The sequence below is a fragment of the Denticeps clupeoides genome, chromosome 1 (assembly GCF_900700375.1).
Source record: "Denticeps clupeoides chromosome 1, fDenClu1.1, whole genome shotgun sequence".
Taxonomy (NCBI): domain Eukaryota; kingdom Metazoa; phylum Chordata; class Actinopteri; order Clupeiformes; family Denticipitidae; genus Denticeps; species Denticeps clupeoides.
In genome coordinates, this window is record NC_041707.1 from 4,560,094 (window position 1) to 4,577,898 (window position 17,805).

Here is a 17,805-nt window from a genome sequence, read left to right on the forward strand (position 1 = left end):
GAAATAGATTAATATTGAAATAGGTTGAAACAAATCTTAAATAATTGTGTCTTTTTGGGCTTTGAAGACGCCCATAATCCTTGACCAGATCCTAAGTTTTGAGGTGAGTTTCTGCAAATGACGTAGCAGATACTTCACAAGGGCATTCATTGATCTCCTTTCATCCTTATTAATGCAGATTATTATTTAATCTGTTTAAATTTGTTTAAATGAAATTTCTAGACAATTATGTGTTTTTAATGTAATGTTAATGTTTTAGTATGGAAAATCATGGGGAAAGCAGGCCCAACAGAGACCTAAATCCCTTCATTCTTACTTTTCTTAGACGTGCATGATTTTGCAGAAGAGGGTCGTGCAGTGTAATAACGTGTGAAAGAGGACAGAAGTGTCACTGTCCACCATGGCTTGAGTTGACATCTGTGAGTACAGACTCGTCTTTCACAGTGAGCCACAAGACCTTCAGCAAGGGCGTTCGTGTCTTCGTCCCTGAAGTGCTTCTGTAGCAGCAGCGTTTTTGATGGAATGTACATGTCACTCATGGCATGTGCACTACGCCCCATGTTCAATTATGTCATTAAAACAAAATATTGGAGATGCTGCTGTGCAAAAGAACACAACACAAAAATGACAGGACTCTTGCATTTAAGTCAAATCCAGCAGCAGTATTTTGCTATAGTTATGCTATCAATTTACATTTTGCCAAAAATTACTGTTATTTTACAATTCATTCTGTTTCTTACTGACTTTTACCATAGGCAGCATTTTTAACATTAATGCGTTTATATTCATGTTGGCAGAATTATCGGGAGGTTGACGGTTCGAATCCCCAGCCGCCAAGGTGCCACTGAGGTGCCACTGAGCAAAGCACCGTCCCCACACGCTGCTCCCCGGGCGCCTGTCATGGCTGCCCACTGCTCACCAAGGGTGATGGTTAAAAGCAGAGGACACATTTCACCGTGTGGCATGGTAGTAGCCTAGTGGGTAACACACTCGCCTACCAGGAGACCCAGGTTCAAATCCAACTTACTACCATTGTATCCCTGAGCAAGACACTTAACCCTAAGTTGCTCTAGGGAGACTGTCCCTGTAACTACTGATTGTAAGTCGCTCTGGATAATTCGTCTGATAAATGGCGTAAATGTAAATGTGCCACCGTGTGCTGCGCTGCAGTGTTTCACAGTCACTTCACTTCACTTTAGTCGGTTCGATGGAACTGCTTCAAGTTCTGCATGCATCCTGTCTGCTGTCGCCTCAGTCAGAATGTGTGTCATTCAGTCTGCACACTAATCCTCATTAGACAAGATCTGACCCTGTGAGCTTCCAGGTCTTGTCATTCACTGAAATGGCTCTAAAAGCGCTGCTCTGTGCTCCCACTTTTGTTTTGTCAGTAGTCATTGCACAAGACATTGCTTCATAAAGTCGATTTGAATTTCTACAAGTGGCTGTGCAACTTTGCTCCAAACGTTAAAACAGCAAACAGCCATATCCAGTTAATTATGCAGCGGGTCCTTTTCTTCTGTGCTGCATTCATTGTGCTGTGAATGCGGGGTATCCACAGACTGGGTCAATGAAGGGGGGGTCTGGGGTAAAATGGAACTTTGACTCCATCCACCCATCTCATGGTTTTGTGGCAATTTGGCAGATGATGTGAATGCTCCTCTCATCAACGGTTTTGGACTGCAAACAACCCATTAATGTGCAGCCAGTGGCTCTGAGGTCTTATTGTGGTAGATGCAGCCAAGAAGCTCCAAAAACCCTCTCCAGGTCCAAAAAGAAAGTTGGGAATGACAAGTGAATGAGACACAAACAAACAGTGGACTTTTGAAATGTATTTGTAATATTATTGATATGAGGTGAAGAAAGCGAAGCAAGTTGGGATCTACAAGTGAAAAGGTGCAATGCTGACACTTTCTGGTCAAATTTGTAATAATTTAACAGCATTTTGTCCTTCCAAGTGCTCACTAAAATTATCCGCATTTAAATAATAATTTAAAAAATAAGACCACAAATAATTTAATTTTTTTTGTGGTTTATTGTATTAACATTTTCAAGATGCAGTAAATTCTTTATGACAATAAAATTCAGTGAATGTCAACAGAAAAAAAATCAGTGGTGACCAATCAGAAAATATATGTTTTAATGAACCCTGGCTGAACACATTCAGCCATACATTCACTTCAAACAGTGACAGTGGCATGGCAAAAACGAAGAAATGCATTGTGCCATTTACTCTGGGAATATGATTCATACATATATGCACACAATAAAAACCTTAATGAATAGTTAAACACATGCTGTATTCAGAAAATCTTTTAACACATCAGCTTTCAATCAGTTGACAATATTGAGGTCAAAAGTTGAAACAGAAACACGTTTCATGCTGTCATGATGACACCAATTCATAAAGCCCAGATAAGCTAGGATTTCAGTGTACTTATTTTATTGATCCAGAATTTTTTTTTAATTCACACCTATAAAACACAGGTGCTGTTTTGTCAGAAATCATTTAAAAACAGAAAAGAACATTTTAAGTTCATATGCCTTGAACTTAATTCTCAGAAATACAGTACAGTCAGCATGAGCCATATGGCCAGCCACACAATTATCAAACTGTACTAACATTGAACAGATTTGTAATACATTTTTAACAGTCAAGTCACTTAAGTTTACTTAAGGCACCGTAAACATACAATTCCACCTCTTTATCATTATCGGCTTGTAAACAAATGTCTGGTGGAAGCAACAGTGGACATTCTTTCTTCACTCGTCAAAGTTTCTGTGGGTCCTTCAAAAGTCCAATCATCAGAATTTCAGGCCTTAAGCTTGACATTATGGAGATCAGTTGTCAGCCTGAGACTGTTTTTGACCAGGACCATTTCCACACAGAATTCACACACAGTTAGATCGTGCACCCATGTGCAATTCTCCATACTGTTTAGCCATTCTATACATTCTTTGCAAGTGTTCTATGGCATATTTACACAGATATGAAGATCAATATCCATGTAAATGCCATGTGATTTTATGTTCATAACACTTGACACGGAAAGATAATTGTACAAAAAAATATCATATTGTATTATAAAATAATAAGTACTCTAACACATTGCTTAGATGTGCAAGGTGCATACTTTAAAGACAGATATACATACAGTACAGGCTAAAAGTTTGGACACACCTTCTCATTCAATGCGTTTTCTTTATTTTCATGACCATTTACAATGGTAGATTCTCACTAAAGGCATAAAAACTATGAATGAACACATGTGGAGTTATGTAAAAGGTGAAATAAGTGAAAACATGTTTTATATTCTAGTTTCTTTGCTCTGATTACTGCTTTGCACACTCTTGCTCTCTCAATGAGCTTCAAGAGGTCGTCACCTGAAATGCTTTTCCAACAGTCTTGAAGGAGTTCCCAGAGGTGTTTAGCACTTGTTGGCCCCTTTGCCTTCACTCTGCGGTCCAGCTCACCCCAAACCATCTGGATTGGGTTCAGGTCCGGTGACTGTGGAGGTCAGGTCTCCAGTTTTTGTTAAGTACATAACTCCACATGTGTTCATTCATAGTTTTGATGCCTTCAGTGAGAATCTACCAACGTAAATGGTCATGAAAATAAATAAAACACATTGAATGAGAAGGTGTGTCCAAACTTTTGGCCTGTACTGTATATATAGTATGAAATACAATAGTAATGTATTATATGTTATGTATTATATGTATGTATTATTATGTTATGTATTTAATATTTTTCTTATATAAAATATATTAAAAATAATTTTAGTTAGTATACGATATCGTTGTCATTATTATTATTGTTGTTGTTGTTATTGCTATTATATTCCTTACTATAGTTTTATAATAACATTTTGGTCATTAAGTCTTATGTGGACTTTAGACCACACAGACAGGTGATATGAAGTAAAATTTCTCATTCTCCTCATTTTTCAGAAATAAGACAATGCATTGGAATGCATCCTAGCAAAATGAGGAGACATTGTTTACTGTCCACTGTCACAGCAACATTGCCGTACTGCCACTAGCCAGCATTCTGGTGGCCTCGTGGCATACTGGTAGTAAGGTCATTAGAACGTCTGTTTTCTTGGATGTTAAACAGAGCCAAAATGCACAAGAACCGCATCAGATGTGAAGGGTCTTGTGACGCACATATCACCAAACTCAAGTTTTTAATATGGTGTCTCTGTACTCTAAAAGTAAAACAGAAATGCAGCTCATGCTGCCATCTGATGTAATAATTTTTATCTAGGACACTGTCACAAGACAGAATTGCTCACATATAGGCAGAAAAAAATTCCTGCTTTTGTGTTCTATATAAAGCCCTGCAGGGACGATGACATTAATCACCTGCGGAGCTCGAAGTCCTTGTACCTCGCCACAGGACACTTGCTGACGCACCACACTGCCAGGTGAGGTCACTGTTTGTTTGAGTCAGTGGTAGGGAGGACAGGGTTCTCACATTTGGATCGGTGAGAAAGGGAAGAAAGGATAGTGGGTGTCATCTTCATCCACAAAGAAGCACTGGAAGTAGGGCAGGTCATCTGCATTTAAAAAAAAGAACCACGGTTCGTTTGGTCTCACAGGCAGCAGCATTTTACAGCTGGAATGAACAGTTTAGATCATGAAGATTAAACGTTGAGCAAATATTTCTGTGACTATGACTATTTATTTCTACATTGCAACACACTGTACAGTAGAACACTGGGTAATATTCACCTTCTTCTGCACCAAACTCCTCCAACAGCGGTGGTTCACCTAAAAAGGAAGCGGACATTCATAGAACTGTGAAACTCTATACTGGCTGCTCCTATTTCATCATGTTTGCGTGGTGCTGTTCAGCGCCACTGCTCGTTTAGACAGGTTGGCATATAAAAATGTATATTTTTGCGCATTTGTACCTGGTTTTGTAGGCGCTGGTTCTGTGACGTCCACTGGTGTTACAGATTCTATATGAACAACTATAAAACATTGAATTTGTTCAATTTGACGCTGTGATACACCTCAGCTACAGGAGACAACGACATGGAAATGTCCTACCTTTCTCCAGAGGTGCAGTGGTCTCCTGTGAAACTTCAGGCTCTGGAAAGTTTTAAAGAACAATTACATATTACATACGATCTAACAGTAGTCAATTCTGTTAATTATTAGCGTGCAAATATATTCATGGCTACCTTCTGTCTCTGGCACAGGTTTCACTTCTTTTGGTGCCTCTGGAGTTGCTGTATATCAGAGAAGGTTGTTAACCTGTTTGCATGCTCGTCTCTTTATTAAATATGATTTTATTTGACAAGTACGTCTAATAGCCACGCAAGATAGATGGTAGCTTTACTAGCTGTTCACTTTGACCTTGATGTGACCTTTGACACCACAGAACGACAGCCCCAGTCCCTGTGATACAATCCTATTTTTGAAGTAGTAAAATTGTACCTTTCTCCACCAGCTTCTTCCTTTCCTTTACAATGTGTTCTGTGAAAAAAAGCAACAGAGGTGTTCAGTTGTGCAGTTAATGCTACATACACAATAATCAGCCTCGTACCTTTCTTTGGAATAGGCTTTGTAAGATTTTTCAGACCTTCAAGCTCTGTAGAAGTAAATCACAATATAACAATGGTATCATGAAGAAGACATGCAGCACCATCCCAACCTCTACTGAAGTTGTACATTGTATATTTCCGACAATATTTGTTAACTTTGTCAGCTCTGTTGACCATGCAGTTGATTTTTATAGAGGTGATGTAGAAATTATTTTACCTGCTTTGAGGTGAATGTCTGCTTTACCTCTTGTCAGTTTCAGTCTTTCTTTCAAAACCGCTCCTGGTGCTGTAACAAACAAAACAGCATCACAATAGCCAAATGTGCCTGTCCCTGTAACTACTGAGTTGCTCTGCCAAATGCCATAAAATGTAAGATTACCTAAAATAATACAAAAATAACATCTGTCTGCTTTAACCTTGGTTGCTGGATTAACATTTTTAGGAATGAACTTAGATTAATATAGGAGTTAATTAGAAAAAAAAGAATGGAAATTTAAAGAATTTATTAAATTCACAGTAAAACAACACAAGGAAGTGGAAGAAGGGGGGTTATGGTGTTTTCCCTCAAATATTTTTATATATTTTATATCCTACTTCTGGTTTATGTGCAATTTCATGACAGCAGAATATGACATAAACAGTGTTATTGCACAGCCAATCAGAGCATTGTACACTGATTGGCCACAAGATTAGCACCAGTGACAGGTGACTTTAATTTCATTGATCATATTAGACAAGCTGTGGATTTATTAGACAGCAAATTAACATTTTTTCTGTGAAGTCGGTGCATTGGAAGCAGAAAACACTGGCCAAGTGTAAGGATTGTACTCATGCATAGTGTCCATTTTTATTGATTAATTGATTAATATGAACATCATATTGATGTTTAGTAGTAAAAGGGTTGGAATACCTTTCTTTGGTTGTTTGGCTTCAGTCTTGGGAACATCTGGCTCTAGAGTAGAAATGTACACACATCTCATAAGTACAGTATACGGTACTCCTTCCTAATGTATTCACCAGAAACAACCTTACTTTTTGCTGTTGGTGCAGCTGGGACTTTTTCCTTCTTCACACCTAATTCTGTGATAAAGACCAAAGTTAAGAAGTCGTTATTGAATTGCAGTTGTGCACAAGCAAACCAAATTTAATCATGTTACTGAATTGTTCAATGTGTTCATTTGCTTTTTATGTCACAAGAGGTCGTATACCTTTCTTTTTTTTTTGTCCTCTTTAACTTAAAACATGCAATAATTACCCAACATAATAGTGGTGTGGTTGAGGAACGTCTATTGATCATGTGTTTATTTATTCATATTGACATAAAGCATATAAAAATAGTATGTTTGCAGGAAATTAAAGTGGGCTAAGAGTTGACCCTTGAGTTGCAGCATTTGGCTTTAATTTCTCACCCTTTGGTGATGGAGTGGGCTCTGGCTTTTCTTTGTCCTTCTCAGCAGCTGGATCAGGAAATATTATGGTGATTATATACATAATTAAAACTGATGTAAGGTCTAATACTCACTATTAAGATACATTGGTAAATAAATACCTTTTTTAGGTTTAGCTTTGTCCTTTGGAATGCCAGCTTCTGCTATTTTAATTAGACAAAGTAAATAGTAAGTATGAAATGCAAAAATGAACAATACTTTACAACAGAATTACCTGGGTCGCTCACCTTTTAATGGTGGAGCCGGTTTGGCTTTTGCTTTTGCCAATTCAACATCTGTGTCAGGAAATATAGATGAATCATTTTGAATAAAAATATTAAATTTAATACATTTACAACAGACTACAGACAGAATGAATCTTTTTATTTGCCCGCATTCATGCGTGTATATACACATTCCATTAAGTGTTTCATGCTTAGAACATATTAACATAAAAAGTGTCCCAATAAAATCACTGCATTCCATTCTGTAATGATGGAGTTTACAAAGATATTCTTTTATTGATTCACTAATATGAATGGAGTTACCTTTCCTTGGTGGCTTGACTTTCTCCTTTAGAACAGGCTCTACTATATACAAAGTATACAGAAAGTGTTACAGCAAGAATTTAGGAATAAACAGTTAATAATATTAATAATAATAATAATAAGACAATTCTTTAAGACCAGAAATGCAGTGTGACTTGTGTTGCACATGACTAGGAAGATCATTTTTCTCTTTCCAAAAGAGCGTGCTCTGTTCTGTTTAAAATAAGTATGTAAAAAGTATTGTGTGGTTTGCATACACAAACAAACCGGCTCTTAAAATATAAAACTACAAAAAATTTTAATCATGGAGCCTTGTGGTGGCAAATGGTTTCTCTCAGAAGTCATCTCTTTATAAACGCATCCCTCACCACAACACCATCAACGCAGACCAATCCATCAGTGTGACAGATAATAAATGTCAGTGTGACCCTCTCATGTGCTGCCAGCCAGAAAAATTATTTGTACCAAAGGGGCTGAACAATTGAAGTAAAAACCAGAATATTCTTGCATTTAAACACAGTTTATGGTTTATTCTTATGCAGTGTTCAGTTGGAAATTGAGTAGAGAATGTGTAGGTGTATACATACTTAAAAGTGGAAAAAACATATAAAATAAAAGAAAAAAATGCTTCCTTCCCTGTTAGCCACCACTGCCCCATAATTTCTGTGAATGTTGAGCCTAAATATGACTGACTGTACCTTGTGTTGCCGTGGTGTGTAATACTTTTTCATTAGGCACCTCTGGTTCTGTATTTAGAAAGAAAAAGGTGTTAATATTGAAAGTGAAGTGATTGTCATTGTGATACACAGCACAGCAAAGCACACGGTTTAACCATCAGTTTATGGTTTATGCCTTGGTGAGCAGTGGGCAGCCATGACAGGCACCCAGGGAGCAGTGAGTGGGGACGGTGCTTTGTTCAGTGGCACCTTGGCAAACGTCTGATTACGGGATCGTAACGTCTGATTACGGGACCTTAACCGCTAGGCCACCGCTGGCCTATTGACTGTTGATTCTGTATGACCTGGACAAAGGGTATGCCTTTGGTTTCCTTTGGACAGCTCTAAAATGATTTAATAACTGATAAAAGCATATCGATTAGAGTTGAGCAGTTAGTAATGGAAATAATATACAGATTATTTAAAAATTTAATGAACAAGTAGACATGATGCTTATATGAATTGAAATATTAGACTGAACTGCATGATGTAAAACGTTGTTGTTGTTGTCAGGTTATTACTATTTATGCATTAAATGCAAATACCTTTCTTCATTAGTTTCTTCTCCTCCTTTTGAACCTCAGCTTCTAGAGGGAAATATAATGAAAACATTTATAAAGGACTTCATAATTATCCATTTTCATAAAAAATTATAATTATATTAATTTATTTTAACTTGCATCTTTCATGAGCTTTGGACTGTACAATTGCAGCGATTTTTTTGTGAATAGTAATTATATACACTAAAAAGATGCTTACTTTTTATTGTTGGAGTGGCTTTGAGTTTCTCTTTTGGCATTTCTGCTTCTAGAATAAAAAACAAACACAAAAACGGTTTCAATTTATCCGTAGAAGCTTTAAAAGTAAAATATTATGGATTTTGTGCTGCCAGATTATGCAGATTAACCTGCAAATACCTTTCTTTATTGGTTCAGGTTTCTCCTTAGGAACCTCAGGCTCTATTGGAACATATGTTACATAAAATGTTTTAAATGACTTAAAAAACTATTAAATTATTTGAAAATACAAGATAATTAACAAGAGTAATATCTTTTTTATTCAAAAACATACTTTTAACTGCAGGAGTGGACTTGACTTTGCCTTTTGCTACTTCTGCCTCTGCTATTGAAATAACAAACCCATTTTAATTATTAAAAAAACTGGTAATGCTGGGATTTGTTACCAGGGATTCAAAATGATATGCCAAATACCTTTCTTGGGTTCCTCCTTTAGAATATCTAGTTCTGCAGAAAGATGTAGTACTAATAATGGGTGCTGCTGTACTAATTGAAGTTCTTGCAAGACATATGAAATACCTTTCTTTATAGATTTGGGCTCCTCCTCTGGAATCTTGGGTTCTGCAGTGAGATGTAACAGTGACATTGGGTAATGCTGGACATCGTGTTGCCAGATGATGAAATGTCTGCATGATATGATAAATACCTTTCTTTATAGGTTTGGCTTCCACCTTTGGAGTCTTGGGTTCTACAGAAAGATGTACTGACAATGAGTAATGCTGGACATTGTTTTGCCAGACCATCAAAGTTCTTGCAAGACATGTGGAATACCTTTCTTGATAGGTTTGGTTTCTTCCTTTGGAACCTTGGGTTCTACATAAAAGGTAGTGATAGTGGGTAATGCCAGATGTTCTTTTGACAGTTACTTACAATTTTGGAATGACATTATAAATACCTTTCTTTATAGGTTTGGGCTCCTCCTTTGGAATCTTGGGTTCTGCAGTGAGATGTAGCAGTGACATTGGGTAATGCTGGACATTGTGTGGCCAGACAATTGAAGTTCTTGCAAGACATATGAAATACCTTTCTTTATAGGTTGGGTGTCTTCCTTTGGAACCTTGGGTTCTACATAAAAGGTAGTGACATTGTGTAATGCTGGATGTTCTTTAGGCAGTTAATTACAATTTTGGAATGACATGCTAAATACCTTTCTTTATAGATTTGGACTCCTCCTCTGGAATCTTGGGTTCTGTAGTGAGATGTAGCAGTGACATTGGGAAATGCTGGACATTGTGTGGCCAGACAATTGAAGTTCTTGCAAGACATATGAAATACCTTTCTTTATAGATTTGGGCTCCTCCTCTGGAATCTTGGGTTCTGCAGTGAGATGTAGCAGTGACATTGGGTAATGCTGGACATTGTGTGGCCACACAATTGAAGTTCTTGCAAGACATATGAAATACCTTTCTTTATAGATTTGGGCTCCTCCTCTGGAATCTTGGATTCTGCAGTGAGATGTAGCAGTGACATTGGGTAATGCTGGACATCGTGTTGCCAGATGATGAAATGTCTGCATGATATGATAAATACCTTTCTTTATAGGTTTGGCTTCCACCTTTGGAGTCTTGGGTTCTACAGAAAGATGTACTGACAATGAGTAATGCTGGACATTGTGTTGCCAGGCCATCAAAGTTCTTGCAAGACATGTGAAATACCTTTCTTTATAGGTTTGGTTTCTTCCTTTGGAACCTTGGGTTCTACATAAAAGGTATCGACAGTGTGTAATGCCGGATGTTCTTTTGACAGTTAATTACAATTTTGGAATGACATGCTAAATACCTTTCTTTATAGGTTTGGGCTCCTCCTCTGGAATCTTGGGTTCTGCAGTGAGATGTAGCAGTGACATTGGGTAATGCTGGACATTGTGTGGCCAGACAATTAAAGTTCTTGCAAGACATGTGAAATACCTTTCTTTATAGGTTGGGTGTCTTCCTTTGGAACCTTGGGTTCTACATAAAAGGTAGTGACATTGTGTAATGCTGGATGCTCTTTTGACAGTTAATTACAATTTTGGAATGACATTATAAATACCTTTCTTTATAGGTTTGGGCTCCTCCTTTGGAATCTTGGGTTCTGCAGTGAGATGTAGCAGTGACATTGGGTAATGCTGGACATTGTGTTGCCAGACAATTAAAGTTCTTGCAAGACATGTGAAATACCTTTCTTTATAGGTTTGGGCTCCTCCTCTGGAATCTTGGGTTCTGCAGTAAGATGTAGCAGTGACATTGGGTAATTCTGGACATTGTGTTGCCAGATGATGAAACGTCTGCATGATGTGATAAATACCTTTCTTTATAGGTTTGGTTTCTTCCTTTGGAACCTTGGGTTCTACATAAAAGGTAGTGATAGTGGGTAATGCCGGATGTTCTTTTGACAGTTACTTACAATTTTGGAATGACATGCTAAATACCTTTCTTTATAGATTTGGGCTCCTCCACTGGAATCTTGGGTTCTGTAGTGAGATGTAGCAGTGACATTGGGTAATGCTGGACATTGTGTGGCCAGACAATTGAAGTTCTTGCAAGACATATGAAATACCTTTCTTTATAGATTTGGGCTCCTCCTCTGGAATCTTGGGTTCTGCAGTGAGATGTAGCAGTGACATTGGGTAATGCTGGACATCGTGTTGCCAGATGATGAAATGTCTGCATGATATGATAAATACCTTTCTTTATAGGTTTGGCTTCCACCTTTGGAGTCTTGGGTTCTACAGAAAGATGTACTGACAATGAGTAATGCTGGACATTGTGTTGCCAGACCATCAAAGTTCTTGCAAGACATGTGGAATACCTTTCTTGATAGGTTTGGTTTCTTCCTTTGGAACCTTGGGTTCTACATAAAAGGTAGTGACAGTGGGTAATGCTGGATGTTCTTTTGACAGTTAATAACAATTTTGGAATGACATGATAAATACCTTTCTTTATAGATTTGGGCTCCTCCTCTGGAATCTTGGGTTCTGCAGTGACATGTAGCAGTGACATTGGGTAATGCTTGACATTGTGTTGCCAGACAAAGTTCTTGCAAGACATGTGAAATACCTTTCTTTATGGGTTTGGTTTCTTCCTTTGGAACCTTGGGTTCTACATAAAAGGTAGTGACATTGTGTAATGCTGGATGTTCTTTAGGCAGTTAATTACAATTTTGGAATGACATGCTAAATACCTTTCTTTATAGATTTGGGCTCCTCCACTGGAATCTTGGGTTCTGTAGTGAGATGTAGCAGTGACATTGGGTAATGCTGGACATTGTGTGGCCAGACAATTGAAGTTCTTGCAAGACATATGAAATACCTTTCTTTATAGATTTGGGCTCCTCCACTGGAATCTTGGGTTCTGCAGTAAGATGTAGCAGTGACATTGGGTAATGCTGGACATTGTGTTGCCAGACAATTAAAGTTCTTGCAAGACATGTGAAATACCTTTCTTTATAGGTTGGGTGTCTTCCTTTGGAACCTTGGGTTCTACATAAAAGGTAGTGACAGTGTGTAATGCTGGATGTTCTTTTGACACATAATTACAATTTTGGTATGACGTGCTAAATACCTTTCTTTATAGGTTTGGGCTCCTCCACTGGAATCTTGGGTTCTGCAGTAAGATGTAGCAGTGACATTGGGTAATGCTGGACATTGTGTTGCCAGACAATTAAAGTTCTTGCAAGACATGTGAAATACCTTTCTTTATAGGATGGGTGTCTTCCTTTGGAACCTTGGGTTCTACATAAAAGGTAGTGATAGTGGGTAATGCTGGATGTTCTTTTGACAGATAATTACAATTTTGGAATGTCATGCTAAATACCTTTCTTTATAGGTTTGGGCTCCTCCACTGGAATCTTGGGTTCTGCAGTGAGATGTAGCAGTGACATTGGGTAATGCTTGACATTGTGTTGCCAGACAATTAAAGTTCTTGCAAGACATGTGAAATACCTTTCTTTATAGGTTGGGTGTCTTCCTTTGGAACCTTGGGTTCTACATAAAAGGTAGTGACAGTGTGTAATGCTGAATTTTCTTTTGACACATAATTACAATTTTGGAATGACATGCTGAATACCTTTCTTTATAGGTTCGGGCTCCTCCTTTGGAATCTTGGGTTCTGCTGTGAGATGTAGCAGTGACATTGGGTAATGCTGGACATTGTGTTCCCAGACAATTAAAGTTCTGGCAAGACATGTGAAATACCTTTCGTAATAGATTGGGTGTCCTCTTTTTTAACCTTGGGTTCTACAGAAAGATATAGCATTGAAAGAAGGTAATGCTGAAAAGTGTCTTACAGTAAAATGAAATTTCTGCATGATATGTTAAATACATTTCTTTATAATGCTTGACATTGTGTTGCCAGACAATCAAAGTTCTTGCAAGACATGTGAAATACCTTTTTTTATGGGTTTGGTTTCTTCCTTTGGAACCTTGGGTTCTACATAAAAGGTAGTGACAGTGGGTAATGTTGGATGTTCTTAAGACAGATAATTACAATTTTGGAATGACATGCTAAATACCTTTCTTTATAGGTTTGGGCTCCTCCTCTGGAATCTTGGCTTCTGCAGTGAGATGTAGCAGTGACATTGGGTAATGTTGGGCATTGTGTTTCCAGACAATTAAAGTTCTTGCAAGACATGTGAAATACCTTTCTTTATAAGTTGTATTTCTTCCTTTGGAACCTTGGGTTCTACAGAAAGATATAGTAATGACAATGTGTAATGCTGGACATTGTGTTGCCAGACAATCAGAAATCTTGCAAGACATGTGAGAAATCTAGGTTGGGTTTAAAGATAAGGTAGTGAAAGTGGGCAATGCTGGATGTTCTTTTGACACATAATTATAATTTTGGAATCACTTGCTAAATACCTTTCATTATAGGTTTGGCTTTCACCTTTGGGATTTTGGGTTCTACAGAGACACATACTAATGACAATGTGTAATGCTGGACATTGTGTTACCAGATAACCAGATTTCCTGGGAATTTTTTTGAAATACCTTTCTTAATAGGTTGGGTGTTCTCTTTTTTAACCTTGGGTTCTACAGAAAGATATAGCATTGAAAGTAGGTAATGCTGAAAAGTATCTTACAGTAAAATGAAATTTCTGCATGATATGTTAAATACATTTCTTTATAGATGTGGGTTCCTCCTTTGTAATCTTGGGTTTTGTAGTAGTGTAGTAGAGGTGTAGTAGTGACAATGTGCAATGCTGAAAATTGTGTTGCCAGAGAATCAAATTCTGCATGATATGTGAAATACCTTTCTGTAAATTTTGGGTTTATTCTTCTACAGAAAGATAGTAGTGACAGTGGATCATGCTGGATGTGCTCTTGTTAGATAATTAAAATGTTAGAATTGTACGCCTTTTAGAATTGTTATAATTGTACGTTCCTCCTTTGGAATCTCTGGTTCTACACAAAATGTGTAGTAGTGACAACAGGTCATGCTGATATTTGTGTTGCCAGATAATGAGAATTTAGTGTGATAAATACCTTTCTTGATTGGTTTGAGTTCCTCCTTTGGAATCTTAGGTTCTACAGAAAAATGTAGTAAGGATGGGTAATGTTGGACATTGTATTGCCAGATTATTAAATTAGTCTACTTTGGTTCTACAGATAGATGTAGTAGTGACAATATGTAGGGTGTTAGTAGCCTAGTGGGTAACACACTTGCCTATGAACCAGAAGACCCAGGTTCAAACTCCACTTACTACTATTGTGTCCCTGAGCAAGACACTTAACCCTAAGTTGCTCCAGGGGGACTGTCCCTGTAACTACTGATTGTAAGACACTCTGGATAAGGGCGTCTGATAAATGCCGTAAATGTAAATGTATACGTCATGCTGATATTTGTGTTGCCAGATAATCAAAATTTACTGTGATATGATAAATACCTTTCTTGATTGGTTTGAGTTCCTTCTTTGGACTTTTAGGTTCTACAGAAATATGTATGGATAAAGATGGGTAATGTTGGACATTGTATTGCCAGATTATTAAATTAGTCTGCATGATAAGCAAAATACCTGTCTTTATTGGTTTGGATTCCTCCTTTGAAATATCTGGTTCTACAGAGAGATGTAGTAGTGATAATCTGTAATACTAGACTTTGTGTTGCCAGATAATCAAATTTTCTGCATGATATGCAAACTACCTTTCATTGTAGGTCTAGGTTTTGCCTTTGGAATCTTTGATTCTACAGAAAGATGTGACAATAGTGACAATATTTCATGCTGAGATTTGTGTTGCCAGATAATAAAATTTTGGTGTGATGTAATAAATACCTTTCTTGGGTTTGGGTTCCTCCTTCGGAATCTTGGGTTCTGCAGGGAGATGTGGTAGTGACAATGAGTAATGCTGCACATTGCATTGCCTGTTAATCAGATCTTCCACATGATATGCTAGATACCTTTCTTTATAGGTTTAGGTTTAGGAACAGTCAGTTCTATTCAAGCAGAAAATATGAATAATGCATGGGCAGATCTATATTTTTATGTGTTATGCAAAAATAGCTTTCTTTGTAGGTTTAGGTTTCTTCTTTGAAATATCTGGTTTCACAGAAATTTGTAGTAGGAAAAACTGTAATGCTGGACTTTGTGTTGCCAAATAATCAAATGTTGATTTGATATACTAAATACCTTTCGTTATAGGTGAGGGTTCCTCTTTCAGAACCTTGTGTTCTACAGAGATGTAGTAGTAACAATGGCTAATGATGCACATTGTATTGCCCGATAATAAAAAATTTGGCATGATATGCTTAATACCTTTCTTAATATGTTTGGGCTCCTCCTTTGAAAGCTCAGGAGCTATAGAAAGATGTCAGTTGTTAATGCTGGAAACTTTCGAGATAAACAAATTTGAAATAAAAGTGAAAGTGAAGTGCTTGTCATTGTGATACACTGCAGCATAGCATGTGGTGCACACAAGGAAATGTGCCCTCTGCTTTTAACCCATCACCCTTGATGATCAGTGGGCAGCCATGAAAGGTGCCTGGGGAGCAGTGTGTGGGGACGGTGCTTTGCTCAGTGGCACCTCAGGTTCGGGATTCAAACTGGCAACCTTTACAATTACAGGCCTGTTTCCTTACCCGCTAGGCCACCACTGGTATGATTTTGGTGTGATATGCTAAATACCAGCATAGATGTAGTAGTGACAATCTGTAATGCTGGAATTTGTGTTGCCAGATAATAAAATTTGGCATGATAAGCTTTATACCTTTCTTCATAGGTTGGGTTTCCTCTTTCAGAATCTTGGGGTCTATGGAAAGATGTAGTAATGACAATGGTTAATGCTGCACATTATGTTTCCAGATGCATGATATGTGAAATACCTTTCTTTGAAGGTGGGGTTTCCTCCTTTGGAACCTTGGGTTCTACAGAAAGATAGTAGTGACAGTGGATCATGCTCAATGCTCTTTTGCTAGATAATTAAAATGTTAGAACAATATGTTAAATACATTTATTCATAAGTTTTGGTTCCTTCTTTGGAATCTTGGTTTCTACAAAGAGTAGTAGCAATGGGTAGGTACTGAATGGGTAATTCACAGAATTGTGTTGTCAGATATGTAAATTTTATGCCTTATATGCAAAATATCTTTCTTTATAGGTTTGGGTTCCTCCTTTGGAATTGTGGTTTCTACAAAAAAAATATATTAAGGATGGGTAATGCTGGACATTGTGTTGCCAGATAATTAAATCAGATTACATGGTATGCAAAATACCTGTCTTTATAGGTTTGTGTCACGATCCGGACCGGCAGGGGTGACTCCGGGTCCGGAGTTCGGACCGGAGTTTCATGTTCGTCTCGTGTAATGTTCCCTGATCGTGTTCACCTGGTGTATATTTATATAATTGTATAAAACTATCCTGTTTGTGTCTGTTCGCCGTCGAGTCATTGTGCGTGTTTATGTTCCCTTGTTTCGTGTAGTTTGTATTAAACCCCTGTCCTGTGAAATCGTGCAAATGCGTCCTCCTTCCTCGCCATGTCCAGCCCACACGTGACAGTTTGGAATACTCTCTCAAAATCTTGAGTTCTACTTAAAGATGTCGTAGTGAGAATGAGTAATGTTTGACATTGTGTTGCCAGATAATCCAACTTTCTAAATGATATGAAAAATACCTGTCTTTATAGGTTTGGATTCCTCCTTTGAAATCTCTGGTTCTACAGAGAGATGTTATAGTGATAATCTGTAATGTTAGACTTTGTGTTGCCAGATAATAATTTTTTTTGCATGATATGCTTAATACCTTTCTTTGTAGGTTTAGGTTCCTCCTTTGGAATCTCTGGTTCTACAGGAAATGTAGTAGTGACAATACGTAATGCTGAAATGTGTGTTGTCAGATAATCATAATTTAGTGGGATATGATAAATACCTTCCTTTATTGGTTTGGGTTCTTCTTTTGGCATTTTAAGTTCTACAAAAATATGTAGTAGTGACAATGGTTAATGCTGAACATTGCCAGATATTCAAAAGTTCTGGATGATATGCTAAATACCTTTCTTTATAGGTTTGGATCCCTCCTTAGGAATCTTGGGTACTACAGAAAGATGTGGTAGTGACAATCTGTAATGTTGGACTTCGTGTTGCTTATAATATTTTTTCTGCATGATATTCAAAATACCTTTCTTTATAGGTTTGAGCTCCTTCAGAATCTTTGGTTCTAGAGAAAAATGTAGTAGTGACAATCTGTAATGCTGAGAATTGTTGCCAGATAATAACATTTTGGTATGATATTCTATATACCTTTCTTAATAGGTTTGGGTTCCTCTTTCAGGATCTTGGGTTCTACAGAGAGATGTA

At 37.5% G+C, this 17,805-nt stretch overlaps 1 protein-coding gene across 50 annotated transcripts in view; it reads right to left on the bottom strand.

Annotated features, from left to right (window-relative positions):
* Positions 1 to 3,743: 3,743 nt before the first annotated feature.
* Positions 3,744 to 17,805, bottom strand: part of LOC114796457 (titin) — a 28,915-nt gene continuing 14,853 nt past the window's right edge. For 8 of the 50 annotated variants that reach the window (XM_028990514.1, XM_028990757.1, XM_028990493.1 and 5 more), the window contains 70 exons: positions 17,749 to 17,790; positions 17,627 to 17,665; positions 17,501 to 17,542; positions 17,378 to 17,419; positions 17,252 to 17,293; positions 17,124 to 17,165; positions 16,336 to 16,377; positions 16,221 to 16,262; positions 15,770 to 15,811; positions 15,644 to 15,685; positions 15,290 to 15,328; positions 15,160 to 15,201; positions 15,032 to 15,073; positions 14,903 to 14,944; positions 14,502 to 14,543; positions 14,007 to 14,048; positions 13,878 to 13,919; positions 13,657 to 13,698; positions 13,529 to 13,570; positions 13,405 to 13,446; positions 13,212 to 13,253; positions 13,084 to 13,128; positions 12,960 to 13,001; positions 12,832 to 12,873; positions 12,708 to 12,749; positions 12,580 to 12,621; positions 12,456 to 12,497; positions 12,328 to 12,369; positions 12,200 to 12,241; positions 12,076 to 12,117; positions 11,952 to 11,993; positions 11,828 to 11,869; positions 11,703 to 11,744; positions 11,576 to 11,617; positions 11,448 to 11,489; positions 11,324 to 11,365; positions 11,197 to 11,238; positions 11,069 to 11,110; positions 10,945 to 10,986; positions 10,817 to 10,858; positions 10,693 to 10,734; positions 10,568 to 10,609; positions 10,441 to 10,482; positions 10,313 to 10,354; positions 10,185 to 10,226; positions 10,061 to 10,102; positions 9,933 to 9,974; positions 9,809 to 9,850; positions 9,684 to 9,725; positions 9,557 to 9,598; positions 9,452 to 9,484; positions 9,312 to 9,362; positions 9,158 to 9,199; positions 9,000 to 9,047; positions 8,786 to 8,827; positions 8,223 to 8,270; positions 7,525 to 7,566; positions 7,225 to 7,272; positions 7,099 to 7,140; positions 6,959 to 7,006; positions 6,582 to 6,629; positions 6,460 to 6,501; positions 5,767 to 5,835; positions 5,552 to 5,596; positions 5,443 to 5,481; positions 5,187 to 5,234; positions 5,053 to 5,094; positions 4,914 to 4,973; positions 4,732 to 4,770; positions 3,744 to 4,556 (listed from right to left, as the gene is read on the bottom strand). In XM_028990514.1, coding sequence (XP_028846347.1) covers positions 4,471 to 4,556; positions 4,732 to 4,770; positions 4,914 to 4,973; positions 5,053 to 5,094; positions 5,187 to 5,234; positions 5,443 to 5,481; positions 5,552 to 5,596; positions 5,767 to 5,835; positions 6,460 to 6,501; positions 6,582 to 6,629; positions 6,959 to 7,006; positions 7,099 to 7,140; positions 7,225 to 7,272; positions 7,525 to 7,566; positions 8,223 to 8,270; positions 8,786 to 8,827; positions 9,000 to 9,047; positions 9,158 to 9,199; positions 9,312 to 9,362; positions 9,452 to 9,484; positions 9,557 to 9,598; positions 9,684 to 9,725; positions 9,809 to 9,850; positions 9,933 to 9,974; positions 10,061 to 10,102; positions 10,185 to 10,226; positions 10,313 to 10,354; positions 10,441 to 10,482; positions 10,568 to 10,609; positions 10,693 to 10,734; positions 10,817 to 10,858; positions 10,945 to 10,986; positions 11,069 to 11,110; positions 11,197 to 11,238; positions 11,324 to 11,365; positions 11,448 to 11,489; positions 11,576 to 11,617; positions 11,703 to 11,744; positions 11,828 to 11,869; positions 11,952 to 11,993; positions 12,076 to 12,117; positions 12,200 to 12,241; positions 12,328 to 12,369; positions 12,456 to 12,497; positions 12,580 to 12,621; positions 12,708 to 12,749; positions 12,832 to 12,873; positions 12,960 to 13,001; positions 13,084 to 13,128; positions 13,212 to 13,253; positions 13,405 to 13,446; positions 13,529 to 13,570; positions 13,657 to 13,698; positions 13,878 to 13,919; positions 14,007 to 14,048; positions 14,502 to 14,543; positions 14,903 to 14,944; positions 15,032 to 15,073; positions 15,160 to 15,201; positions 15,290 to 15,328; positions 15,644 to 15,685; positions 15,770 to 15,811; positions 16,221 to 16,262; positions 16,336 to 16,377; positions 17,124 to 17,165; positions 17,252 to 17,293; positions 17,378 to 17,419; positions 17,501 to 17,542; positions 17,627 to 17,665; positions 17,749 to 17,790 — 3,059 coding nt within the window. In that variant the 3' untranslated portion in view covers positions 3,744 to 4,470. The remainder of the gene's footprint in view (positions 4,557 to 4,731; positions 4,771 to 4,913; positions 4,974 to 5,052; positions 5,095 to 5,186; positions 5,235 to 5,442; positions 5,482 to 5,551; positions 5,597 to 5,766; positions 5,836 to 6,459; positions 6,502 to 6,581; positions 6,630 to 6,958; positions 7,007 to 7,098; positions 7,141 to 7,224; positions 7,273 to 7,524; positions 7,567 to 8,222; positions 8,271 to 8,785; positions 8,828 to 8,999; positions 9,048 to 9,157; positions 9,200 to 9,311; positions 9,363 to 9,451; positions 9,485 to 9,556; positions 9,599 to 9,683; positions 9,726 to 9,808; positions 9,851 to 9,932; positions 9,975 to 10,060; positions 10,103 to 10,184; positions 10,227 to 10,312; positions 10,355 to 10,440; positions 10,483 to 10,567; positions 10,610 to 10,692; positions 10,735 to 10,816; positions 10,859 to 10,944; positions 10,987 to 11,068; positions 11,111 to 11,196; positions 11,239 to 11,323; positions 11,366 to 11,447; positions 11,490 to 11,575; positions 11,618 to 11,702; positions 11,745 to 11,827; positions 11,870 to 11,951; positions 11,994 to 12,075; positions 12,118 to 12,199; positions 12,242 to 12,327; positions 12,370 to 12,455; positions 12,498 to 12,579; positions 12,622 to 12,707; positions 12,750 to 12,831; positions 12,874 to 12,959; positions 13,002 to 13,083; positions 13,129 to 13,211; positions 13,254 to 13,404; positions 13,447 to 13,528; positions 13,571 to 13,656; positions 13,699 to 13,877; positions 13,920 to 14,006; positions 14,049 to 14,501; positions 14,544 to 14,902; positions 14,945 to 15,031; positions 15,074 to 15,159; positions 15,202 to 15,289; positions 15,329 to 15,643; positions 15,686 to 15,769; positions 15,812 to 16,220; positions 16,263 to 16,335; positions 16,378 to 17,123; positions 17,166 to 17,251; positions 17,294 to 17,377; positions 17,420 to 17,500; positions 17,543 to 17,626; positions 17,666 to 17,748; positions 17,791 to 17,805) is intronic. The other 42 variants (XM_028990554.1, XM_028990544.1, XM_028990525.1 and 39 more) reach the window with 42 other exon arrangements.